The sequence below is a fragment of the Tachyglossus aculeatus genome, chromosome 11 (genome assembly GCF_015852505.1).
Source record: "Tachyglossus aculeatus isolate mTacAcu1 chromosome 11, mTacAcu1.pri, whole genome shotgun sequence".
NCBI classification, from domain to species: Eukaryota; Metazoa; Chordata; class Mammalia; order Monotremata; family Tachyglossidae; genus Tachyglossus; species Tachyglossus aculeatus.
In genome coordinates, this window is record NC_052076.1 from 22145662 (window position 1) to 22162435 (window position 16774).

The 16774-nt window shown below is 47.2% G+C and overlaps 1 protein-coding gene across 1 annotated transcript in view; it reads left to right on the forward strand.

Annotated features, from left to right (window-relative positions):
* Positions 1 to 16084, forward strand: part of EFCAB3 (EF-hand calcium binding domain 3) — a 168385-nt gene extending 152301 nt beyond the window's left edge. Inside the window, exons 56-62 of the mRNA XM_038754828.1 lie at positions 1866 to 2009; positions 4438 to 4509; positions 4703 to 4829; positions 6683 to 6888; positions 11554 to 11738; positions 13455 to 13562; positions 15617 to 16084. Coding sequence (XP_038610756.1) covers positions 1866 to 2009; positions 4438 to 4509; positions 4703 to 4829; positions 6683 to 6888; positions 11554 to 11738; positions 13455 to 13562; positions 15617 to 15964 — 1190 coding nt within the window. The 3' untranslated portion in view covers positions 15965 to 16084. The remainder of the gene's footprint in view (positions 1 to 1865; positions 2010 to 4437; positions 4510 to 4702; positions 4830 to 6682; positions 6889 to 11553; positions 11739 to 13454; positions 13563 to 15616) is intronic.
* Positions 16085 to 16774: the final 690 nt, after the last annotated feature.

The following is a 16774-nucleotide window of genomic DNA, read 5'->3' on the forward strand; positions in this document are numbered from 1 at the left end:
GGAAGAGTGAGTGTCTGTCAGATATGAAGAGGGAGGGCATTCCAGGACAGAGGCAGGATGTGAGCCAGTGGCTGGCTATGAGATAGGTGAGATAGAGATCAAGGAAGCTCAAGCTGAGCCCTAGCCCTAGCTCTGATGTCGTTTTACAGGGATGGATTTGGTTATTTCTGAGGACTGAACTTCAATCCCTGGCATGATTGATTAGATATTCTCGTGAACAATTGGACTTTAGGTTTCTGGTGTTTAATTATGACTAGCGTATTGCTCAGTACTTTCCGTAGAGCCACAGGGGGTGATGCTGCTTCTTGTTCTCCCCAGCTTGGCTTGCTGAGAAAAGCATGGTCCTGGACCCAATCCCAGCTCTGCCACTGGCCTGCAGTGTGACCTTGGGCAAGACAATTAACTTCTCTGTGCCTCAGTTACCTCATCTGTAATACGGGAATTAAATCCTATTCCCTCCTACTTTGACTGTGAGTCCCATGTGGGACAGGGACCGTGTCCATCCTGATTATCTTTTAGCTACCCCAGGGCTTAGTACAGTGACTGGCACATAGCACTTAACAAGTACCGCAATTAATTAACCTCTCTGAACCATGGCTTCCTCAACTGTAAAACGGGGTGATGATCCCTCCTCCCCCTCCCTCTTAGATGGTGAACCTGGTCTTGGTAGGGACTGGGTCTCACCTTATTATCTAATAATAAAAATAATTATGGTATTTGTTAAGTTCTTACCATGTGCCAGGTACTGTTCTAAGTGCTGGGGCAGATACAGGGTAATCAGGTTGTCCCACGTGGGGCTCACACTTTTAATCCCCATTTTGCAGATGTGGTAACTGAGGCACAGAGAAGTTAAGTGACTTCCCCAAGACCACGCAGCAGACAAGTGGCAGACGCAGGATTAGAACCCACGTCCTCTGACTCCCAAGCCTGTGCTCTTTCCACTAAGCCACGCCCTTAACTGTTGGCACTTAGTAAGGACTTAGTGAACAGCATGATGATACAACAGTTAGAATAATTGTGTTTTTTGTTAAGTGCTTATTATGTGCCAAGCACGATACTAAGTGCTGGGGGTAGATACAAGATCATCAGGTCCCACATGGGGCTCACAGTTTCAGCAGGAGAGAGAACAGGGTTTGAATTCCCAATTTGCAGATGAGAGACCTGAGGCACAGAGAGGTTAAGTGTATTGCCCAAAGTCATGCAACAGGAAAATCATGGAGCTGGGATTTGAACCCCGGTCCTCTGGCTCCCAGGCACATGCTGTTCCCACTAGGCTGCACTGCTACTCCAGTAAGGTTCCATTCTTGGCCACGTGTGGATGTTCCTAGCTATTGATCTCTTCCAGAGAGGGAATACTGGACAGAACATTTGGGGGAATCATTCAAGATTATTCCTCTACTTACCTGTAGGTTAAGCATGACTCTGCTCCCCGCTGTAATTCCCTTCTTGATGACCCTGGTAATGAAAGTATCCCAAAACTGGGAGGCTGTTTTTTGGAGAATCACCACTAGCCTGATGATCCAGGAAAAGCCTTTGCAGTTGTGTTAAGCTTAACAAAACTGAGGCAGTTGGGCCTGAAACCCTTGACTCCATTTTCCCAGAGCATTTCATGACTCAGAAACACATTAAGCTTCTTGCGTCCCTCCTTTCACCTAGTCCATCGGGTCTGCATAATGGATTCATTACTGGGGTTGGAACACTTGGTTCCTTTCTGAGCTTCTAATGCTTTCCAGGAGGGCTTTTTTTCTCTCTCAACCCCTCTTCACCAAATGATCCCCAACCAGCCGTTGTATTATATTTTTTGCTTGGCTGAAAAGCAGATCGGCTCATAGAGACTGGCCCTTTCCCTCCCTCCACATTCACAGCCTTCCAGAATGCCTACGACTTCTTTGACAAGGACTCCGAGGGCACTATCGGCGTCCAGGGGCTGGAGACTTCTGTGAAGAGGTTGGGAATCTCTCTGACCAATCAAGAAGTTACTGATGAACTGAAATGTGCCGATGTCGACCGTAAGTGCTTCAACTTGCAGCCAGTCCATCTAGCCCTGCTGCAGCTTCCTGGACCAGGCTTTGTTCTCTGGGTCGGTCTATTGTTCCCTAGGAAATGAGCTGGGGTGGGCAAGAATGCACTCAGGTATGTCTTTTAGGAAGCTTGGATGAAACCAAGGCTATCGGACTAGTTGTTCCCAGAAAAGTCTGATCTACCCCCAGGCTGCACTCGTTGGCCACCGCTTTGAGAGGAACATTGGCTGACATTGGTTCACGATGAAGCTGTTGGTCTTCCACCAGCCCATGGAACGGGGGGAATCCCGATCACTTTACCTCTGCTTTGAGCAAAAGGATCTCAACTTTGCTACCAGTTCGGATCAATTCAACCCTTACCTTTTCATGGCAAACTATTTAAGAGGTGCACCATGGCCTAGTGGAAAGGGCTTGGGCCTGGGACTCAGAGGACCTGGGTTTTAATTCTGCAGTGTGACCTTGGACAAGGTACCTCACTTCTCTGTGCCTCAGTTTCCTCCACCATGCAATAGGGATTCGATACCTGTTCACCCTCTGTGAGCCCCATCTGGGACAGGGACTGTGCCCAACCTGATTAGTTTGCATCTACCACCGTGTTTAGTAGATGCGTGGTCCATAATAAGCGCTTAAGAAATATTGTAAAAAAGGTGGGTGGGGCTACCAGAAATGGCCCAAGATTATGTGTTTATGGAGAAACCCCAGAGCTAGGAGTCAGGAGTGGTGGCTTCTAGTCCCAGCTCTGCCGTTGGCCTGCTGGGTGACCTTGGGCAAGACGCTCCACCTCTCAGGGCCTCAGTTTTCTTAACTGATAAAATCTGGGCTTTCTCTCCCTCTTAGGTAACAATTAATAATAATTATGGTATTTGTTAAGGGCTTACTATGTGCCAGGCACTGTTCTGAGCACTGGGGTAGATACAGGCTAGTTGGGTTGGACACAGTCTGTGTCCCACATGGGGCTCACAGTCTTCATCTCCACATTACAGATGAGGGAACTGCAGCACAGAGAAGTTAGGTGACTCTCCCAAGGTCACACAGCAAAGTGGCAGAGGCGGGATTAGAACCTATGATCTTCTGACTCCCAGGCCTGTAATCTGTCCACAAGCTCATGCTGCTTCTCCCCACTTAGAGGGGGAACCCCACTTGGGACAGGGTCTATGTGTACTCTGATTAGCTTGTGTCTGCCTCAGTGCTTGGTACCTTGAAGGCATTTCCTAAATGTTAGTATTGTTAATGATACTGGTGATGATAACAATAAATCCCCCGCGAGAATGGCGTCATCTCCATTACAGTGTCGGGTGAGATTCAGAAATGAGTCGGGGCAGACCCTAGTCACAGTGAAGTGCCGTGAAGGCCCTTATAAGGGCTTTAGTGATGTTCCTGACAGACCAAATTTCACGTATTAAGATGGAAGCTTCTAAAATTGCTCTGAAATGAAAACTAAAGCACTCCAAATTACACTTGTTTCATTGTCTCGTTACTCCGAAATTGTGAGAACAAATTCTCAGGAAAATCCTATATCCATCATCAAAAAACATTTTGATTGTTTTTGGGTCTACTGCATGGATGACTAAGCACACACATCTCTGTAGTGCGCATTATCCTCTTTGAACAAGCAGGTTTCTCACTTAATCATGGGGCCAGATACTGCACTGAACAAAGCCGCCTCTTGTAGTGCTCCCCAGCTGCCAGCGTTCCCAGGCTGCCCAACCCAGACCCCAACCCTCCCCTCCAACACCAGCTGGACCTCCAACTTCCTTCCAATCCCCCAGTGCTCCAGAAGTTCAACTTCCCGGGCCTACCCGGAAACTGGGAGTTCCACGAGAAGCAGCGTGGCCTAGGGGAAAGAGTATGGGCCTGGGAATCAGAGGACCTGGGTTCTAATCCCAGATCTGCCACTGGGCTGCTGCATATACCTTGGGCAAGTCATTCACTTCTCTGGACCTCAGTTACCTCATCTGTAAAATGTGGATTAAAACTGTGAGCCCTCTGTGGGACAGGGACTGTGACCGACCCAATTATCTTATAACTACCCCAGTGCTTAGCAAGCGCTTAACAAATACTATTTAAAAGAAAAAGGAGGGTAACACGGCAGTGAGAGTCAGGAGACCTGGGGGCCTGGAGCCAATGTCCCCTAGTGAATAAGGAAGTGAAGAGCTGGAATAAGTCCCTCCTGTCTGGAGGGGGCATGTCATGGTGATGCTGCTTGTGTGAGGTTGCAGGAAATTCTGTCATTCTCTCGGAGTCTGACCCGTTTGGGTTTCTTTTCCATGCTGCTTGTGTGAGGTTGCAGGTAATTCTGTCATTCTCTCAGAGTCTGACCCGTTTGGGTTTCTTTTCCATGCTGCTTGTGTGAGGTTGCAGGAAATTCTGTCATTCTCTCGGAGTCTGACCCGTTTGGGTTTCTTTTCCATTGCAGGAGATGGGAAGGTGAACTTTTCGGATTTTTTGACCGTCTTAACGGATAAGAAGCGCTTCATCCAAGCTATAGGTCAGTGGGAATGTTGTGGGGGTTGTGGTGGGGCTGACAACACTGGGGTTCGATAGCATAGTCCATTTTCTGTGAAAGAGCAATTTTTCCTTTTCTGTCCCCCAGGTGGGACTCCAGGGGCCAAGCCTGGGGAGAAATGGTGCTAAGTCTCAGTGTCTCTCTGTCTGTCTGTCTGTCTCACTGTCATCTCCAGCCCCAGATAAGGACAACAGCCCTGGCACCAGTTACATCAACCGTACAGGGATCCTGCTGTTTGAAGTCTTGTCAAAGCTGGTGGAGTTGTCAGCCCTGCCCAGAAAGTCGCTGGTAGAAATTGTTTGGTGAGTGAGTCCCCCTCCCCAAGCCAGCAATAAATCGCTGTTCTCCCCACCCTCAAGGGCCTGGTTCAGCAATCGTTGCGACTGGGACAAAATTCCAACTGGAGGAAGACTTAGGGGTTCTCACTCCCCGCCCCTTCTGAAGCCATTCAAAGTGAGTCCAGACCCACGTTCCTAGAACTGGGCCAGAACAAGCTGGACCCACGTTCCTGGAACTGGGCCAGAACGAGCCGGACGTCCCGGGATGGGGAACCAGATGGAATGGGCTCACTCATCAATCTTTGGTATTTATTGAATGCACTCTCCCTGCAACTGGGATTTCCTGTCAAGTACTGATTATCTTCACCAGTTATACGCTCTTTGCCCCAGTTCATTCTCCTTTCTGCATCATCTGTGCACTTGGATCTGAGACCTTTGAACATTTGATAGTCACCCCACCCCCAACCCCATAACACACATATCTTTACATAACGCATTATAAACTACTTATTCATATGAATATTGTAGAAGCAGCATGGCATAGTGGATAGAGCACAGACCTGGGAATCAGGTCCTGGATTCTAATCCTCGCTCCATCACTTGTCTGCTGTGTGACCTTGGGCAAATCATTTCACTTCTCTGTGCCTCAGTTACCTCATCTGTAAAATGGGGATGGAGATTATGAGCCCCACATGAAACAGGAACTGTGTCCAACCCGATTCGCTTGTATCCACCCCAGCGCTTAGTACAGTGCCTGGCATATAGTAAGCATTTAACAAATACTATAATAATAATAATAATAATGATAATTAATATCTGTCTTCCCCTCTAGACTGTAAGCTCGTTATGGGCAGGGCAGAATTATGCTAAAGCCATTGTATTGTCCTCTCCAAAGCACTTAATACAGTGCGGTGCACATAGTAAGCACTCAGTAAATACCCTTGATTGATTGATTGATTATTGATCTCTGCCCAGTCGTCATGGAGAAACGTCTCCCTCTATCTAGCTAACGATAACATTTCCCCAAACCTATCGTGTCTCTAGCAGGTGAGGTGCATTACAAGCTAGAAAATAAGGTAGCCCTTAGCGCAAACATAGATTGGGGGCCAAAAGATGGGACCCGGTCCCTGCCCTAGGCCGGGCTCACAGCCTCGGGGGGAGCCCTTTTAGACTGTGAGCCCACTGTTGGGTAGGGACTGTCTCTATATGTTGCCAATTTGTACTTCCCAAGCGCTTAGTACGGTGCTCTGCACATAGTAAGCGCTCAATAAATACGATTGATTGATTGATTGAAAGAACAGGGTCATTGTGAGAAACTGCTAATAAAAAAAACCCACCAGAAAGAACCTTGGCAGCCTCTGCAGTGAGGTGCAGGGATTGAAAGAGTACAGTCCATTAAAAGACCTGATCCTTACCCTTAAAGCCTAGAAGGGAAGATCAATCAATCAATCAATCAACCAATTAATCAATCAATCAGTCAATGGTATTTATTGGGAATTTACTGTGTGCAGAGAACTGTACCAAGTGCTTGGGAGAATACGATGCATCAGAGTTGGGAGACACTTTCCGAGCAATTGGACACCTAATGTCTGTCTCCCTCTCTAGACTGTAAGCTCACTGTGGGTAGGGAATATGGCTACCAACTCTGTCATGCTGTACTCTCCCAAGCACTTAGTACAGTGCTCTGCACAGAGTAAGCGCTCAATAGGTACCATTGATTGATTGGTTGAATAAGGAATATGCAAATTCGATCCCAACTAATTTGCCGATTGGCATCCATTATTTTTGAGTCCACCGATCAGGCATGTTGTATCCCGGAACTTGGGTGGAATCTCTTCTTGGAGACTTAATCAAACCAGCCACCTTCTCTGTTGTAGTTACTACCGGGACAAGTACCGGCGGGTCACAAGCAAGTTGGCAGAGAAAAGTGGCCAAGGCCATCTGAGAAAGAAGAAGACAAGCAAGGCCCCCAAGCCTCCCAGGGAGGGGCCCCAGAGGTGCCATCACTCTACCTACTTCAGTATGTCCCGCATTACAAGAATGACATCCCAGGAGCTGTCCAAGTTCCTGGACAACCTCAAGAGTAAGAATGGCATCCCGTCACCCCCCTAGCTGTTGGATGATTTCCCTGGTCCGTTCGGGGTGGGCATTGGGCAGGATTTTAAAATCTTGAACCGAAGGCCCAGAGGGCCTTCCAAAGCCATGCGGGGTGGCGGAGTCAATCTATTCTGTGGCTTCCTTCTGGAGCAGTCGGGGTTCCAGAGGAAGAAACTGGGGCCTTCCCAAGATGTGAGCCCACTGTTGGATAGGGACCGTCTCTATATGTTGCCAACTTGTACTTCCCAAGCGCTTAATACAGAGCTTTGCACACAGTAAGCGCTCAATAAATACGATTGATGATGATGATGATATGTTGCCAACTTGTACTTCCCAAGTGCTTAGTACAGTGCTCGGCACACAGGAAGCACTCAATAAATACGATTGATGATGATGATGATATGTTGCCAACTTGTACTTCCCAAGTGCTTAGTACAGTGCTCTGCACACAGGAAGCGCTCAATTAATACGATTGATTGATTGATTGATTTAGAGGCTGAGACTGCTCTCTGGCCAGGCCTGCTCAGTTGGAATGGAGTGTAGGATGAGAAATCTAGTCAGTTGACTTGTTCTGGGTGAGCAATCCGAATGGGTCATTTGTGCGAAAACCTCCACTCTAGGACCTGAACGATCCATTTGGCTGTCCACACAATAGCAACACTAACAATTACAATAATAATAAAAATAGTATTTGTTAAGCAGCGCTGAGAAGCAGCGTGGCTAAGTGGAAAGAGCATGGGTTTGGGAGTCAGAGGTCATGGGTTCTAATCCCAGCTCCGCCACTTGTCAGCTGGGTGACTTTGGGCAAGTCACTTAACTTCTCTGTGCCTCAGTTCCCTCATCTGTAAAATGGGGATTAAGACTGTGAGCCCCACGTGGGACAACTTGATTACATTGTATCCCCCCAGCACTTAGAACAGTGCTTGACACATAGTAAGTGCTTAACAAATACCAACATTATTATTATTATTATTATTATTATTATTATTATTATTATTATTCACTTACCATATGCCAAACACTGTACTAAGATCATCAGGTCAGAAACAGTCTCCATCCCTTATAGGGCTCTGGGAGATAGTACTGGGGAGAATGGGTATTTAATCTCTATTTTACAGATGAGGGAACTGAGGCACAAAGGGAAGTGACTTATCCAGCAGGCGAGAGCAGAACCTGGATTAGAACCCAAGTGTTCTGACTTCTAGCCCGTGTTCTTTCCACTAGGCCATGCTATTTCCACATAGAGCAAGATGATGGTGTAGATAATTGCTCGAGCCTCCACTTCCCTTGGGCCGTGAAGTCCAGAAGACCTAGCTGAAGTCGGGATCCCAGCCATTCCTGATCAAGGCCCAGAAAAACCATTTTCTAGTTTTCTTATCCAAGTGCAAAAATGGCTATGGGAGTGGCAGGCAGCCACATAGGCAGGCGAGCAGACAAGCCAAACTTGGAGGGCTAAGGAGAAAGGAATTACCTGGTACTGAGTGTTTTCAGCCCCACTCAAAAGCTTTCAGTCAACTGTATTTATATTGAGCGCTTATTGTTATTATTATTATTTTTATGGTACTTGTTAAGCACTTACTATGTGCCAAACACTGTTCTAAACACTGGGGTAGATACAAGTTAATCAGATTGGACACAGTCCCTGTCCCATATGGGGCTCACCCGCTTACCCCCACTTTACAGATGTGGTAACTAAGGCACAGAGAAGTTGTGACTTAAGTTACTGTGTGCAGAGCTTGAAAGAGTACAATATGACAGACACATTCCCTGCCCACAACAAGCTTACAGACTAGACAGGGAGACAGACTTTAATAGAAATAAATCCGGTCTGATCCCAACACAGGCTCCTGTTCAGAGTTCAGAGCAGGGGAATCTGGATAGCTCTCAGTGTGGAAGCTCTATTCCAGGACTTTCAATCAGTCAATGGCATTATTGAGCGCTTAATGTGTACAGAGCACTGTATTAAGAGCTGAGAGAGTTCAGTACACAGAGTCAGTAGACAAGTTCCCTGCACACGAGAAGCTTACAGTCTAGTTGACAGATTCTGGTATACAGTGTAGCTTTCAGAGCTTACAGACTTAGAAGTACCAAGAACTCTCAACTCCATCATTGGTGTCGGTGAACAAGGGCAGAGGAGAGGGAGGAGGGTCAAGAGGCAGGCAATCCAGAAGTCGCCCGCAGTCTGCCTATCTCCATTTCTACTGTTAGTTGAATTGGAAACTTCTACTGAATGATTCAGGAGGAAGCAATGTCTGGAGATGAAACCCACAAGGGGGTAGTTCTGCCATTGTTCCACCAGGACAGACACTAGCTTCATTCATTCAGTTGTATTTATTAAGCGCTTACTGTGTGCACAGCACTGTACTAAGTGCTTGGGAAAGTACGGTGCAACAATAAAGAGTGACAATCCCTGCCCGCAATGAGCTCACAGTCCGAGGGGTGGGGGAAAGGGGAGGCAAACATCAATGCAAATAAACAGACATCAGTACAAATAAATAAAATTACAGATATATACATAAGTGCTGTGAGGCTGGGAGTGGGGGAAGAGCAAAGGGAGCAAGTCAGGGCAACGCAGAAGGGAATGGGAGATGAGGAAAAGTGGGGAATGAAGCAGGCTGCTGGCCTGTAATAGTGGTGATAGTAGTGGTAGTATTGGTAATAGTAGTAGTAGTAGTAGTAATAGTAGTAGTGGTAGTAGTGATAGTGGTAATGGTATTAGTAGTGGTAGTAGTAGTAATAGCAGTAAAATTATTATTTTTAGTAATATTGTATTTTCTAAGTGCTTACTATATGGAAATCACTGTTCTAAGCATCAAGTTGTCCCACATGGATTCACAGTCTAAATAGGAGGGAATAGGATTTAATCCCCATTTTACAGTCAAGGAAACTGAGGCACAGAGAAGAGATGTGACTTGCCCAAGTTCGCCCAGCAAGCAGTTGGCAGAGCCAGGATTAGAACTCAGGTCCTCTTATGCCCAGGCCCACACTCTTTCCATGAGGCCTTGCTGCTTCCCTGTTGGCACTTCCTTCTTTCTGATGGAGCAGAAACAAACACTTCCAGCCAGGAGCCAAGTCAGCAGCTACAGCCCAAGAGAAGAGCATGCAGCTCTTACCCAGAGGCCTCTCCTCCTCCTTCCCCTGACAGGAGGGGAGCAATGTGGAAAAAGCTCCCTGTGGGCAGGGAATGTGTCTCGGCCTTCTGTTGTACATTCCCAAGTGCTTAATAAAGTGCCTTGCACCCTCAGGGCATTCAACAAATCCCATTACTGCTACTACTACTACTACTACTACTACTACTAGAGAAGCAGCATGGCCTAGTGGAAAGAGCAAGGGAGTCTCTTTCCTGGGAGTCAGGAAGGATGTGGATTCAAATCCCAGCTCCATCACTTGCCTACTAGTCACTTCCCTTCTCTGAGCCTCAGTTAGGGAAGTGACTTCAAAATGGGGATTATGGGGATAATGGGATTATGGGGATTATGACTGTGAGTGCCACATGGGACAAGGACTCTGTCCAACCTGATTAGCTTGTATTCATTCATTCATTCATTCCATCATATTTATTGAGCCCTTACTGTGTGCAGAGCACTGTACTAAGTGCTTGGGAAGTACAAGTTGGCAACATATAGAGACGGTCCCTACCCAACAGCGGGCTCACAATCTAGAAGGGGGAGAAAGACAACAAAACAAGACATATTAACAAAATAAAATAAATAGAATAAATATGTACAAGTAAAATAAATAAATGGAGTAATAAATATGTACAAACATATATACATATATACAAGTGCTGTGGGGAGGGGAAGGAGGTAAGGCGGGGGGGAGGGGGAGGAAGGGGAGAGGAAGGATATATGTATCTATGTTTGTACATATTTATTACTCTATTTACTTATTCTACTTGTACATATTTATTCTATCCATTCTACCTTGCTAATATACTCTGTTTTGTTGTCTGTCTCCCTCTTCTAGACTGTGAGCCCACTGCTGGGTAGGGATCATCTCCATATGTTGCCAACTTGTACTTCCCATTCATTCAATCGTATTTATTGAGCGCTTACTGTGTGCAGAGCACTGTACTAAGTGCTTGGAAAGTACAAGTTGGCAACATATAGAGACGATCCCTACCCAACAGCAGGCGTATCTACCCAGCGCTTAGAACAGTACCTGGCACATAGTAAGCACCTAACAAAGACCATGAAAAAAAAATCAGTCAGATCAGGGGTCCTGGGATTGGTGGAGAAGGTTCCTGCAGCCAGAATGAGGGGAAAGGGCTGGGGAGACAACGTAGCCACCTCCCCGACTAGATCATTAGCGATGCTCTGACCAGAAGCGAGAGCTTCATCAGTGCTTGGACTGAGTCGGATATGCTGTCTTTTTTGTTTTCTCAATGGTGTTTGTTAAACACTTGCCATGTGCGAGGCACTGTACAAAGCGCTGGGTAGATACAAGCTGATCAGGTTGGACACAGTCCAGTTCCCACATGGAGCTCGTTCCCACACAGAGCTCACAGTCTTAACCCCCATTTTCCAGACGAGATCACTGAGGGGCAGGGAAGTAAAGTGACTTGCCCAGGGTCATACTGCAGACAGTCTCTGCCATCCTTTAACCCTCGGGTTCAGTTAGTGACAGCGATTTTGTTTTTCCTGTTCGTTAGACCAAAGCCTCCCTTCGAAAAGTCCATATGCTAAAATACCCATCTTCCCTCTAACTCCCAACAACGATAAAATGATTCCGGGAAAGCCAATCAAAGACCTGCGCAAGTTGGAACTGCAGAGGAAGAAGGAACCTCTGACATGCTTTGAGGACTATTTTTTCCGCAAAAGAAACTGGATGGCAAAGGTGAGAGCAAAGAGCTGCCACCCTGGCAGGGCAAAGATACGGTAATAATAATGATGGTATTTGTTAAGCGCTTACTATGTGCCAAGTACTGTTCTAAGTGTTGGGGGAGATAGGAGGTAATCAAGTTGTCCCACATGGGGCTCACAGTCTTCATCCCCATTTTCCAGATGAGGTAACTGAGGCACACAGAAGTTAAATGACTTGCCCAAAGTCACACAGCTGATAAGTGGCAAAGCTGGGATTAGAACCCACGATCTCTGACTCTCAAGCCCAGGCTCTTTCCACTTAACCATGCTGCTTCATCGGGGTAGCCATGGGACCCCGACACGAGGTCGAAGGATGGTTCGGCGATCCTCAATTACCACTCGGTGCTGGAGCGTTGGAGCCCCGGGCCCTAGGTGGCCCACCTGCTTGGCCTTACCCCTTGTCAGGACAAAGCCAGGACACTTTGTATAGTTTCCATAAATCAATCAATCAATTGATAGTAATAGAAATAATAATTGTGGTATTTGCTAAGTGCTTACTATGTGTCAAACACTGTCCTAAGCCCTGGGGTAAGCACAAGATCATCAAGTCCCTCCCTGGACTCACAGTTTAAGTAAACTGGGAACTCATTGTGGGCAGAGGCCATCTTTGTTACCAACTCTGTTATATTGCATTCTCCCAAGTGCTTAGTACAGTGCTCTGCACACAGTCAGTGCTCAATAATTACCACTGATTGATTGATTGATTGATAGCTTAGCGAAGGAGTGTGGCCTAGTAGAAAGAGCATAGGCCTGGGAGTCAGAAGATCTGGTTTCTAATCCTGGCTCTGCCACTTGTCTGCTGCGTGACCTTGGGCAAGTCACTTAACTTCTCTGTGCCCCAGTTTCCTCACCTGTAAATAAGGATTAAAACTGTGAGCCCCATGTAGGATAGAGACTGTTTCCAACCTGAATATTTGTATCTACTCACTACAAATATCACTATTATTATTGTTGTTGTTGTTGTTATCATTAGACTTTGAAGATGGGGAGTAGGGTGGTCTGTTGGATGTGAAGGGGAAGGAATTTCAGGCAGGAGAGAGGGCATGATCAAGGGGTCGACAGTGGGAGAGATGAGGCGGAGGCCCATTTGGGCTCTAGAGGAGCAAAACGGGCAGGATAGAAAGCTGATTCACTGCCTTAAAGGCAAATGAAGCTGCATTTGCAGTGGAGAGCTGAGGTTTGGGAATTTTCTGGGAGAGTGAGACCTTCCATGCTTGTACCATATCCTCTTCCTAGCTCCCAAACACAGCTTTCTCCCACAATTCCCTCTCTCCTTTACCTTCCCCTACCAGAACTCCCTCCCCAGAAACAAGGTCCAGCCAAGAAGAAAAGCTCTGTTGAAGGTTTTGGATAAGTAACTGCATCATTCAGTCCATTGTTACCTCTAATTGGCAGTATTTGTTAAGTGCTTACTGTGTGTCAGACACTATTCTAAAGACTGGGGTAGATACAAGATCATCAGGTCCCACATAGGGCTCACAATCTAAGTAAGAGGAAGAACAGGGATTGAATCCCCATTTTGTAGATGAGGGAACTGAGGCCCAGAGAAGTGAAATGACTTGCCCAGGGTCATCCAGCAGTCAAGTAACAGAGTCAGGATTAGAACCCAGGTCCTCTGACCCCCAGGCCTGTGCTCTTTCCACTAGGCCCTGCTGCTTCTCCTAATGAATTTCTTTGTTTTAAAATACAGCTCTCAGCTTTAAAACGAAGTGAATCTTCCTCAGCTGATAACCATCCAGAGATGGGGAGGAAAATTCGGCGCTTGATGATAGAAAATTCAGATATGGCCAGAGAACAGGTGAGTTTCCTGTGTGACCTCCTTTCCAGAAAAGGGCATCAACACTCTTTGCCATTTGGATGCACTACACTTCAAAGCTCAGTGTGGCCTAGCGGAAAGAGCACGGGCCTGCCTGGGATTCTGAGGACCTGGATTCTAAGCCTGGCTCTGCTGCTTGCCTGCTTTGTGGCCTTGGGCAAGTCACATGACTTCCCTGGGCCTCAGTTTTCTCCTCTGCAAAGTGGGAGGTAAAGACCTGTTCTTCCCCCTAGTTAGATGGAGAGCCCCACGTGGGACAGGGACTCTGTGTCCAGCCTGATTATCTCGTATCAACTCCAGGGCTTAGTACAGCGCTTGGCATACAGTAAGCGTTTAATACCACAATTATGATTTTTTAAAAACTTATTGTTATCATTATCTGTCTCCTTCCCAGAGGGACAGGTCCGCCCCTCTGGCCCAGTTCCAGAGCACTCTGGCTAGTAACCACGTCTTTCTAGAGGACTGATTGGATCCATATGCTGAGCCCTGGCCAATCCTACCCTGGGTGGCCTGGAGAGGATGACAAATTGGGCCTAGCTGGTAATGAACTGCCAGCCCCAGGATCAGCCAAGTGAGGACACAAGGCCGTGACGTGCCACTGCTCAGTTGCTTTCTCTTTGATTTTACCTGAATTGAGTGCCGGGTGCAAAACGCCTACATTTTATGTTGTGGTATTTGCTAAGCTCTTCCTAGGGGCCAGTCACTGTACTAAGTAAGCATGGGTAGATACAAGTTAATAACAATAATAATAATAATAATAACAATGGTATTTTTTAAGTGTTTACTGTGTGCAAAGCACTGTTCTAAGCACTGGGGAGGTTACAGGGTGATCAGGTTGTCCCACGGGGGGCTCAAAGTTTTAATCCCCATTTTACAGATGAGGTAACTGAGGCCCAGAGAAGTGAAGTGACTTGCCCAAAGTCACATAGCTGACAGTTGGCGGAGCTGGGATTTGAACCCATGACCTCTGACTCCAAAGCCCGGGTTCTTTCCACTGAGCCACGCTGCTTCTCTAATCAGGTTGGACACAGTGCACGACCCTCATGGGGCTCACAGTATGAATCCCCATTTTACAGATGAGGTAAATGAAGCCCTGAGAAGTGAAGTGACTTGCCCAGGGTCACAGAGCAGACCAACTGGGGAGCAGGGATTAGAACCCAGGTCCTTCTGATTCCCAGGCCTGTGCTGTATCCACTAGACCACTCTGCTTCTCAGTTCAGCAGTGGGGCTCCTTGAGAAGGGCACACGGTCCCTCAGATCCCACTGATCTTGGCCTAGGCACCTCCCACCAGTCCTCCGGTGGCTTGCTCCAAAAGAGACATTTAGTAGATGGCAGTCATATGGGCTGCTCAATTACACGGGAGCTCGATCTCAGGGGAGGCAAGGCGGCCTAGGGGCAAGAACACTGCACCGGGAGTTCGGAGACCAGCTCCATCGCGTGCCTGCTGTGGGACCTTGGGCAAATCGCTTATCTTCTCTGGCACTCAGTTTCCTCATCTGTAAACTAAGGATACAATACCCATTTTTAAATGGTACTTGTAAATGGTACTTGTAAAGCTCTTATTATGTATCAAGCACTGATCTAAGCTTTGGGGTTGATACAAATCAATCAGATCAGACACAGTCCCTGTCCCACATGGGGTTCACAGTCTAGGTAGGTGGGAGAACAGGTCGAATCCCCATTTTACAGTTGACGATACTGAGGCACAGAGAGGTGAAGTGACCCGCCCAAGGTCATACAGCAGGCAAGTGGCCGAGCCAGGATTAGATTCCAGGTTCTCTAACTCCAAGGCCCCGGGGGCTTTCCACATCAGGTCACGCTGCTTCCCATTCACCTTCCCTCTTAGGTTGGGAGGCCCGGGTGAGACGGGGACTGTCTCCAATCTGATTATGTTGTATCCACCCCAGCACCTAGTCCAGTGCTGGACCCATGGCAAGTGCTTTACAGATACCATCATGATCATCAGTCAAATGGCCTTGTGGCTGTAAGGGGCCATCTGGGGCCCACTCCACCAGTGTCTGCTCTCTCTCGATAGATGAAGAAAGCCCAAGAAATATTCCATATGGGAGTAGCCTTCGAACATCGGAAAGAAATGCTGAAACTCTGGCACCAACTGCACGGGGACCAGATTGGGCTGGAAACAGGGAACGAGGCCTTCTACCACACCTTCTCCAAGTACACCTGGTCTTGGAACATCTCCCAGGAGCTCCTCTCCTACAAGGATTTAAAGCTGTTCGATGCCCAGATGAAAGAGTTTCCCTCTTCTACCCTTCTGTCCTTGGCCAACACTGTGGAGCACGAGATGGGCAGAGGGTCAGGAGTAAAATCAAAAGGGACTGTGAGACCAAAGAGCAGAGATGCCAAAGATGCTACACGTTCTTAATGGCATTGTTGACTACTTTGGGGCCAGGAGGGTGTTTAAAACTGTGGTTCCTTGCTTTGGGTATAATCCATTAGGGGCTGGAATACGTGCCACTTCCTTGGGGGTACTGTCCATTAAAAAGTAGAGAAAAATGCTTCCCTTCTACTGTTATAATGAATTTAGCATGTGCAGCTGTTTGGTTTGTACGGAATGCAATACTTAATGGCTCCATCTTAATGAAGCAGACAGACATCCTGGAAAGTGCACGGGCCTGGGAATCAGAGGGACTGGGTTCTAGTCCTGGCTTTGCCACTTGCCTGCTCTGTGACCTTGGGCAAGATACTTCACTTCTCTGTGCCTCAGTTTCCTCAACCAAAAAAATGGGGATTCATTACCTGTTCTCCCTCCTACTTAGACTGTGAGCCCCATGCAGGACAGGGACTGTGTCTAACCTGATCGATTTTTGTCTACCCCAGTGCCGAGAAGAATGCTTGACACATAGTGAGTACTTAACAAATACCAATAGAAACAAATCACCTAATGAGGCAGGGTGATATCATTATGCAGATAAAATCATCTAGTAGTAGAGCAAGCTATGAACTCCTCCGTGCCTCATATCCTCATCTGTAAAATGGAATCATCCTTCCTGTTTCCTTCCAGGAACAAGAGGAGGGAGTGGATGGCCTAGAGTAGTGACAAGAATGCCACACCGCAGGAGAGGACCCTGGCATCTTCCAGGAGCTGGTGTATTTCAGTCGTATTTATTGAGCACTTACTGTGTGCAGAGCACTGTAGCGAGCACTTGGGAGAACACAATATAACAATAAACAG